The following is a 10,008-nucleotide window of genomic DNA, read 5'->3' as shown; positions in this document are numbered from 1 at the left end:
GCTCACAGGGGCCACCTGGCTCTGCCTCCTCAGTGCTGGGATTAAAGTCAAGTGCCAACATGACCAGCATGGCTCTTTGATTTCTAAATTTATGTTTGGAATCCCAGAGTCCCTCTAATGGAGCTCATGAGAACAGTCGAACCTGAAACCTAGCCTTGCACATCTCCATTCACTTCACAGACGCCACTAAAATAGAGCCCCGGCAGCACCTCGCTGGTTCCTGGGTGGGGTATGAAGACCTGACATACATGAAGACATGTGAACACATGCTAAGTAAAGAATACCTAGAGTGCGGTGTAATGCAACTTCATCACTTTATTCAAATCTTCAAAATAGTCTTTATTCTACATTTTTAGTATAAAAAATCCACAAGTTAAGTGCACCACAGTGTAGAGAGACAGACAACGCTGAACTTCCATAACAGTCGATGGTACAGTCAAACATCACATGTACAGAACACAAGATTTAGATGAACTGAAATATCAGATAAAATAAAATAAAACCCAATCTCAGAAAACAAATCAAAATATTAAGGATCCCTGAAATATTAATCCTAATGAGATCTCACTGGACTCAAGTCATTTCATAGCGAGGCATTCACGTGACCCGACTAACTAACCCCTCACAGGAAACTTCTGGGAACCTGCGTGGCTGCATTAGACACTCAGAAAATGAAAACCAGGTTTTGATCTGAAACGCCCTTAGTTTGGCTTCAAAGCCAAGCTTGTGATATGCATCTCCTCTGCCCGTCACTTTTAAAGAAACTTTTCTGGGACAGTTTGCACTGAGAACTGTTGTTTAAGTTCAGGTTCTGGTACCACAGCAAATCTGGGTTCGTGGTGATGCAGAGTCGGTCTATGAGGCGGGTCTTAAAGGTACCTCACCTTCTCCTGGAGCTATACAAAACCCAAAGAAATGGGGTCTGTGCTCAGGGCACAGAGGGCTTCAGAGGATCCTTATGAAAGACAAGTTAAAAATGGCAAGTGGGACAGGTGTGAGGCGAGAAGGGTGGGTGACTGGCTTTCTGTCCTGCACCACTGATTCAATGGAGACTGATGGGAGGGACGGAGACCAAGGACAGGGCGGGCCGGTGGGCAGATACTGGGAAGGAAAAGGCCAACAGCTAGTGCGGTTCATTTAACAACTACTATAAATCAAAGACTTAAAGGAGATTAAAGACCAATCAGAATAATTTGGCAACTTTAATTCTTAGGAAGATCAAAGTTCCCTCCAAACCTAATTTGATGTTTTATTACTAAAAGCGAAGACCAGTATGGTACAGTATTACTCCAGAGGAATTAACGAAGAGCCTCGGGCTGCTTCACTCACATTCACTTGAAGAATGGATGCCTCCCTACCTCAAAATGCTTTAGGGAGGGACTGCTACCCTTACATGGTTCTTTATTAAATTTGAAAAGTGCCTCAAAGTTTGGACACCAGAAAGACACCCCAAAAACATGTGTCTAAACTGCAACTTCAGGTTAATATGACTAAAGCAGTTACATCGTGAGAAGTGCTGAAGGTATGTGATGTCTTTCCCGGCACAGGAGTGGCCACGGTTCTTCACCAGATGGTGTAGCCACCATCCGAGCCACCCATGAAGAAGTTTCCCTTGCGCTGAGTTACAAGGACGTTGGCTCCCTGCATGACTGCAAGCTGGGCAGCGTTGGGAGGGCATCCAGGAGGCGGAGGCTAGAAGACAAGCACAGGGTACAGTGGGCACAGGGGAAACAGACGCCCAGAGGGTGGCAGTGTGCCAACTGGCCACTTTTTTTTTTTGCAGGGGGTAGGGTGGGCTGACCCAGGGTCTCCGTGTGCAACCCTGACTTGCCTGCTTCTTGCTGTGTAGCCCAGGCTGACCCCTGCCTTAGCCTCCCACTGTGGGATGATAGGCATGTGCCACCACACCGAGCAACCAGCATTTTAAGGAGCTAATTCTGCGACAGCTTGAGTTCTAGAGCAGGTCAACATCTCTGAATCCAGACACAGACAGGAAAGGAGCCTGTCACTAACCAGAGGGTTCCTGCCCTAAGAGGCAGCCTGGAACACCAGACCCGTCCTTCTCAGGGGAGAACCACTTCACCCCACATTTCCAAAATGGCCAAAAACAGCCCACAGGATCTCTTGTGGGCCGTCCAGGAGAGGGAGAGCACTCTACATCTGAGCATATGCTCTACCACTGTGGGGGTTACACCTCAACAACACTAATACTGAAGAGCCACTGTTGACACCACTCCACTTCACCTAGAATGTGGCTCCTGAGAAGATGGTCTTTGTTAGAACCAGCTAACTACAAACCACACACACTGGAGCATGAGCAGGAGGACCTGGTAACTAGTACCCACTTACTAGGGCTTTGATTCTACCTTTGGAATCACCCGGGTTCCTAGTAAATTTCACCCTTGTGGCAGACATTAGTATGTATGGACTCAATAAGGAGTCCTGTGCCTTCACTGTGCCCGCAGCAATGAAAAAGGAGCTAGCAGGGGTTGTTTGTTTGTTTTTCAAGACAGGGTTTCTCTGTGCTGGCTGTCCTGGAACTCACTCTGTAGACCAGGCTGGCCTTGAACTCACAGAGATCCACCTAGTAGGATTAAAGGCGCCGTGTGCCGCCACCACCCGGCTAGCTAGCAGTATCTTAATAAGGCAAGAAAACAAACGAGCGACTGACCTCGAGACCAAAGGACCTGTCCGGTGAATGCCCTGACCGGCCACAGTTCTGCCCTCACCCACTTTCTGCCTAGGAGATGGCAGGTGCTGTGCCAACCCTGACCACCGCTCTCCAGGGATGGCGGAGAATGAAGACTTCAAAAAGTCCAAGAACACAAGGGCTGAGCTCCCAGGTAGGCCATACTCACGGGAATGTTGCCAGCGGTAGCGCCAGCTCCAAATCTGGCACCTGCATCATACCCTCCATCCACCAGCACGGCTGAGCCAGGTGGATAGATGGGACCAACCGGATAGTAAGCCATGGGGATTGTGGAGCCTAAGGGCCCGACAGCCACAGACTGGGCCATAGGCAGATACAGAGAGGCGCCAGGAAACGCAGCGGACATGGTGGGGACTGTGGCAGCCCCTGGATGAACAAAGCTTGGACGATAGAGCTAAAGGAAGCAGAAGAGAAGACAGAATGTTATTTTATCGAGTCCTGTTGAAACCATCTCCTGTACCTTCGACTACTATGTAGTGGAGGGTGACCTTGAACTCCTGACTGGTGGAATGGCAAGTCCATGCCACCAAACCCAGTTCACACAGTGCTGGGGATCAAATCCAGGGCCTAGTGCATGCTAAGCAAGCACCCACCAAACCAGCTACACCCCCAGCCCTGAAGTCAGGATCTTCCTGCCTCAGCCTCCCAAGTGCTGGGACTACCAGCCTGTACCACCATGCACGGCCCATTTGCAGTTCTTTGTGTAGATTACACACTATGTTACAGTCACGGGCATACAATAGTCTCGTGGGTCATCTGCTGCCACACTGGGCCCAAGGGACCCAAACTCAGCTTAACTTCACATGTGTCACATAACATAAGCAGGTAACACACTCAACTCCAATACTAATTCCCAACTTATGTTTCAGACATCCTCCTGTCTGTGGAGTCAGGTTTAAAGACTGACAAGGGGGTCCAAGAGTGCTGTCAACTAGTTAAAACTCTAGAAACTGCAGTACCTCTGAGTACGCAGGCGGAGCATCAGTATAGGGTGGAGCCTGAGGAAGATGTAAGGTCTGAGGATACACTGGATTCCCAGGAGGTTGCACAGGGTAGGTAGGCTGTGTTGGATATTGACCTGGAATACAAGAGGGGGCGAGGGGTGCTGTCTATCAAACTGGAAGCGGGGGTGGCAGAAGAGATGGCTCAGGAGAGATGGCTCAGGAGAGATGGCTCAGTGCTGCTCTTCCTGAGGACCCAAGTTCTGTTCCCAGCCTCCACATACGACACTCACAGCCTCCTTTCAACTCTAGCCCCTGCCTCCGTGAACACCTGCACTCACACTCACGTACCCCCACACAGGCACAAACTTAAATAAAAACAAATCTGTAAACAGGGCCACCAATCGGGGCAGGGGACTACAGCCAGACTGCCCCAATGGGCCGAATTTCTTGGAGCCAAGAAAATAAGGACTGTCTGCCCCTCACTGGGTTCAGACTGGGCAGAAAAGGCGCTGCTCACACTAGCATACTGATGACGGAATCAAGCCTAACTTGGCCATGTTCCCTCCCCAGTGAGGGACGGGTCTGGGGACCCGCTGGTCCTGAGGCTCTCTGGACTGCTGGAACCTCAGGGGACTCCTACTCTGGGCTGTCTCCTACAGGCTGGGGGGGTGTCGCCAGTCCGGACTCTGTGGGCCCCATCCATCGCTCCGAGCGTTTACCTCACAGGTTCCTAGTCAAGGTCGACTTCCAGAAAGAGGGAGTGAACGCAAGTTAACCGTGCAAAGGGCGGCGGGTGGGGTGTCAGAGCGACCGTGTTCCGACAGCCACTGGCTCGAGCACAGGGGCGGTCGGACATCCTGGCCCTGCCCAGGAGGGGCGAAAAGGCCAAGGGAGGCAGGAAAGGGTCGCCCCGGGCCGGGCCCGGGCGGCGGGGCCGGCACCTCACTAGTTAAGCTCGGCGGAGGCTTGTTGTTCCGAAGCGCGGCGCCCCGCCTCCGCCGGCCCGCCATTGGCCCACCCAAATCCCTGCTCTAGCTCCCCATTCGCCCCAGCGGGTGCCCGTCACGGAAAAGCCCCCCCAGCTCCCACACACACAGACACACAGACACACACACACACATATATATACACACACACACAGGAGCCCGCGGCTGCAAACTGCGCCACAGAGTGTACGGGGGCCGCGGCCCGAGCAGCTGCGGTGTGGGGGGGAGGCGGCGGCCACGTCGGGTGCGGCCTCGCTCCGGGCCCTCTGGAGAGAAGCGCGGCCCAGCCCGCCCCGAGCCCGTCGCCCCCGCCCCGGACCCGCTCGCCCCGAGGCCAGCCCGCCTCCCCCCGACGGTCCCCGCCGCTCCCCGGCCCTGCCTTTGCTGTTCATGGTGGCCGCGGGTCCGCTTCCACTCGGCGTCGCGGACGGTTATTTTTTTCGTCCTCTTCCTGTTCGGAGTCACTTCCGTGTCACGTGACGCCCGTCCGCGCTGCGTCAGTCGGCGCCCGAGCGCGCGGCCGCCGGAAGCCCCGCCCCCTCGCAAGGCCGCCAGTGGCTGCAGGGGAGGGCGCGCGTGGCCACGCCCTCCCCCTACGCGGCCACGCCCTCCCCTGCGGGCCACGCCCTCCGGGAAGCCCAGTCCATGGCCGTGTCTTCTCCGGGCGGTGTCCTCGCCCTGGGGCACCTCCACTCCGGACCGCCGAGCTGGCCCTGCTCTGCCCGCGGGGACACAGGCCCCTACATTCCGAGTTTCCCGGAGGACGAGGGCCAAGCCTCCGGCCTGAGCCTGTCCCGCGTCCCCTTAGACGGCGAGCACACGGCTCGACCGGGCCCAGGCGAGCTGTGCGCGCACGTACGTCGGAGGAAGGGTTGCGCACGCAGCCAGCACCCCGCACCCGCACCCCGGCCTCGGCACCGCCTCAGGTGACCTGTCCTCCTTTCCCTGCAGACGTTCTGAGTGCTTTCTCACTGAGTTGCCCTGAAGAGTAAAGATGACGTCTTTTAGGACAGCGATGAAGCTTCCCGTTTCCTCATTCCAGAGTATCTGCTGAGCCACTGTTAGGCACGCTTACGGAGCCAGCGATAAAGGGGCCGACCCAGCGCGGTCTGTATTTATGTTCTCCGTGGTGGTTGAAGGAGGCAGAAAGCTGCTGAGGAGAGAGACCCTGTAAATGCCCTGAGAAACCGCTGCCGGCGGTGGTGGCGCTCGCCTTTAACCCTGGGAGGCAGAGGCAGGTGGATCTCTGTGAGTTCAAGTCCAGCCTGGTCAACAGAGCGAGTTCCAGGACAGCTCGGACTCACAGAGAAACCCTGTCTCGAACCCCCACGACCACCCAACGCCCCAAAAGAATCCTTATTAATCAAACACTGATAAGACCCATACTCACTTCTGCACAGTAATCCCTCGCTTTTGTCTCCGGTGACTGTTACAGTCAGCATGGCATCCTGTAAATGCAGCTTCATCCATTCCGCACAGCAGCCCTGGGCAAGCTTTGCTTATTTTAGCATCCCTGATTCTCAAATAACATTGATCCATGGGAGCTGGAGAGAAGGCTCAGCGCCTGAGAGCACTTATTGCTCCTCCAGAGGCCCTTAGCATGTTCGGATCCCTTATCTTCTGGACTCTGTCAGATGCACATGATTGTCATATATTCACACAGACACATACATCAATATTGGAAAAAACTGATCTAAGGAGAGACAGGTTACAGACTCAGGTTTTATGTCCTGACTCCCAGATTCCGGGTCAGTATTTCCATTTTGTTTTCCTATCAACAGGCAGTGCCGCCCCTGACTGGGTTGCTCTAAAGGCTGTTTTGGAATTCTTTTAGGCATTTTTTTAAAATTTCCCTTTAAGTGTGTTATAAATTTGATTCAGATTAAAGTAGTATAAAGCCAGTGATATTTACACTTCCTTGGTATATCTTTTCACACCCATACACATAATAAAATAAATAGCAACAACAACAACAAATAAAAATTCAAATGCTGCTACAGGGTGGTCCTTCCCATGACCAGGGGCTTATGAAGAAAGGGCTAATTTGATATCCGGGCCCTCCTAGGGCGAGCTGCCCTCTGGTTGGTAGATCCCTCCTTTGCTAGGTGTGAGTCTTGTGGATGAGGGAGTGCGGGCAAATGAGCTGCAGATGACCGCTGTCTCCACCAGGTGGAGCTAGGGAGCATCTGGCTACTTTCTTGAACAGAAGGGAGCATCCATGTTCTTTCTCTTTTTGTTTTTGTTTTTTTTCAAGACAGGGTTTCTCTGTGTAGCCTTGGCTGTCCTGGAACACTCTGTAGGTCAGGCTGACCTCGAACTCTGAGATCTACCTGCCTTTCCCTCCCAAGTGCTGGGACTAAGGTGTGCACCACTATGGCACAGCTTCCATGTTACTTTTTTTTTGTCTTGTTTTGTTTTGTTTTTTCTGAGACAGGGTTTCTCTGTGTAGTTTTGCAGCCTTCCTGAAACTCACTCTGTAGACCAGGCTGGCCTCAAACTCAGAGATCCACCTGCCTCTGCCTCCAGAGTGCTGGGATTAAAGGCATGTGCCGCCGCCGCCGCCGCCGCCGCCACCGCCGCCACCGCCACCACCACCACCTGACCCCATGTTCTTACTCTTTTTTTTTTTTTTTTTTTTTGGTTTTTCGAGACAGGGTTTCTCTGTAGTTTTGCGCCTTTCCTGGAACTCACTTTGTAGACCAGGCTGGCCTCGAACTCACAGAGATCCGCCTGGCTCTGCCTCCCGAGTGCTGGGATTAAAGGCGTGCGCCACCACCACCCGGCCTGTTCTTACTCTTAAACCGAGGTGTTTGCTCACTTATCAAACACTTTTTCTTCTTGTTGTGGGAATAATGGCTCCCTTCGGGGAAGGGGTGAGAAGGGCGGTGGTGTCAATGACACAGACACTGGGAGTCAGTTGAAGGCAAACAACAAACTCATTTATTTGATAACAGGGAAGGCCTTATATACCTTCCTCCCAGCACCCAAGCTGTGTCCCAATCTGGTGGCATTTCGTGGTCGTCCCTCATTGGCTGGGCACGATCGGGAACTCTGACAGCGCCTGTAGCTAGGCCCTCAGGCAGACTCCAGGTTGGCTCATAAGGAAGTACGTTATATGCATGCCTTGGCAACTGGTTTGAACCAATTTCCTTGACCCTATGGGCCTACCCTACTGCACTTTTTCATTTCTTTTTTTTTCCAAGACAGGTTTCTCTGTGTAGACCTGGCTATCCTGGAACTCACTCGGTAGACCAGGCTGGCCTCGAACTCAGAGATCTGCCTGCCTCTGCCTCCCAAGTGCTGGGATTAAAGTGCACCACTACAGCCCTGTCCCATACACTCTTGCATTAACATAGCAAATATTTATTGAATGCCTACTGTGTCAGGTCCTGTGGGAGACACTAGAAAAACAATAATGAAGAGGTAGGCAGAGTCCCCCACCTTTTTGAAACTTACAGCCTGGAAAAGCCCAGATACTCATAGTACAGTGATTAGAGCCAACATGTGCCATGCTAGGAAAGCAGGTAGATGAAGTGCTGCTCTCATCTGCTTGGTCAGGGAAGGTTTCCAGGGAGTGGGGTCAGGGGTCGGGGGGTGATGTCTGAGATGAAATCTGAGGAGTGCACAGCCACTAAACAAGTGAAGAGGGACCCTGGGAAAGGGAGAACACTACTTATGCTATGACCTAGAGGTAAGAAAGGGCATCGGTGGTGGTGGTGGTGGTGGTGGTGGTGGTGGTGGTGGTGGTGGTGGCTGCGGCGGTGGCGCACGCCTATAGTCCAAGCACTCGGGAGGCAGAGGCAGGCGGATCTCTGTGAGTTTGAGGCCAGCCTGGTCTATAGCAAGAGTTCCAGGACTCTAAAGATACACAGAGAAATCCAGTCTTAAAAAAATAAAATACACTCGGCATGGGGGCCATGAAAATGGGGCAGTATGGCCAGATCACAGAAGTAAGGACTGCTCGGCAATGGTAAGAGATGAAGCTGAGGAGGAAACAGGAGCCAGACCATGCACAGCCAGGCCATGAAGAGCCCAGGTCAGAGCCCATGTGAAGACAATGTGTTCTGTCCTAAGGGCCTTGACACCCCTTCTGGCCCTGAGAGCACCAGGTGTACACATGGTGTACACACATACATGCAGACAAAACACACACATATAAAAGTGAAATAATCTTTAAAAAATAAATAATGAAAAAAGAGCAATGAAATTGGAAGGGAATCATGGGGGTGGATAAGGGAGGAATTATCAGGAAGGAATTAGGGAGTGGAGTTTATCAAAGCACATTTTATACATATATATATATGTATGTATGTATAAAATCCTCAATGTCGTTGTTGGTTGTTTTTGCTCTTTACGGGGGCCCCGCCAACCAGCTCCCAGATAAATCCCACGGAGACTTACTATTACTTATAAATGCCCAGCCTTCGCTTGGCTTGTTTCTTGCCAGCTTTTCTTAACTTTAAATTATCTCGTCTATCTTTTGCCTCTGTGCTTTTTCCTTTTCTTATTTCTATATATCTTACTTTCATTCTTACTCCATGCCTGGTTGGGTGGCTGGGTGGCTGGGTGGCTGGCCCCTAGCATCCTCCTCTCCTTGTTCTCTTGCTCTTTCTTCTTTTTCTCCCAGAGTTCTCCTTCTGTTTATTCTCTCTGCCTGCCAGCCCTGTCTATCTTTTCTCCTGCCTCCCTATTGGCTGTTCACCTCTTTATTAAACCATCAGGTGTTTTAGACAGGCAAAATAATACAGCTTTGTAGAGTTAACCAAATGCAACATAAAGGAATGCAACAATCTTTGCATCATTAAATGTTCCGCAGCACAAACAAATGTAATGCATCTTAAAATAATATCCTATAACACCTCAAGCAATTTAAAAATACCAGTGATTGGATATAGTGGGCACATCTTTAAGCACAGCACTCAGAAGGCAGACTCTGTGGATAAAAAACAAGAATCAGTGTGTCCTCCCTCCCTCTCTCCATCCCTCCCTCCCTCTATGATCTATATCTGTCTATCTGTCTGTCTGTCTATCTTTCTGGTGTTACCTGACTTGTTTTCATGTCTATGATCTACTTACTTGCTCCAGGCACTCCAGGACAGGAGGCATGTTGTCTGGGCTCTTCCAGGTATGGCACTTGCTGGGTATTTTGTAGAACCAATGAAGGAATGAAGGCAGAGGCAGGAGGATGTCTGTGAGTTTGAGGCCAGCCTAGTCTACAAAGAGAGTTCTGGGCCAAACAGGGCTACGTAGTGTGATCTTGGTGGAGGGCAGGGGGCAGTAATAATATTGAAATGAGGAGGGAGAAGCCAAAGATGATTGCTAATGAACTCTTCTAATGTACCTTGGAGTAGACAGATCCTGAAAGGAA

The 10,008-nt window shown here is 51.6% G+C and overlaps 1 protein-coding gene across 2 annotated transcripts; it reads right to left on the bottom strand.

The window, feature by feature from the left end:
- Window positions 1–297: 297 nt before the first annotated feature.
- Window positions 298–5,152, bottom strand: Dazap2 (DAZ associated protein 2). Of its 2 annotated transcripts, none has more exons than XM_052748986.1 (4): window positions 5,020–5,152; window positions 3,670–3,788; window positions 2,936–3,104; window positions 298–1,692 (listed from the first exon to the last, which is right to left on the bottom strand). In XM_052748986.1, exons 1-4 carry the CDS (start codon window positions 5,030–5,032, stop codon window positions 1,370–1,372), a joined length of 624 nt encoding a protein of 207 aa, XP_052604946.1. In that variant the 5' UTR covers window positions 5,033–5,152; the 3' UTR covers window positions 298–1,369. The 2 variants fall into 2 exon arrangements, with proteins under 2 accessions (XP_052604946.1, XP_052604945.1); XM_052748985.1 differs by having other exon boundaries at window positions 1,526–1,692; window positions 2,859–3,104.
- Window positions 5,153–10,008: the final 4,856 nt, after the last annotated feature.

Source organism: Peromyscus californicus, unplaced genomic scaffold (assembly GCF_007827085.1).
Source record: "Peromyscus californicus insignis strain IS unplaced genomic scaffold, ASM782708v3 Scaffold_20__1_contigs__length_68692818, whole genome shotgun sequence".
NCBI lineage: Eukaryota > Metazoa > Chordata > Mammalia > Rodentia > Cricetidae > Peromyscus > Peromyscus californicus.
Note: the sequence above shows the minus strand (reverse complement) of the source record. Positions and strands in the feature narration are given on the sequence as shown.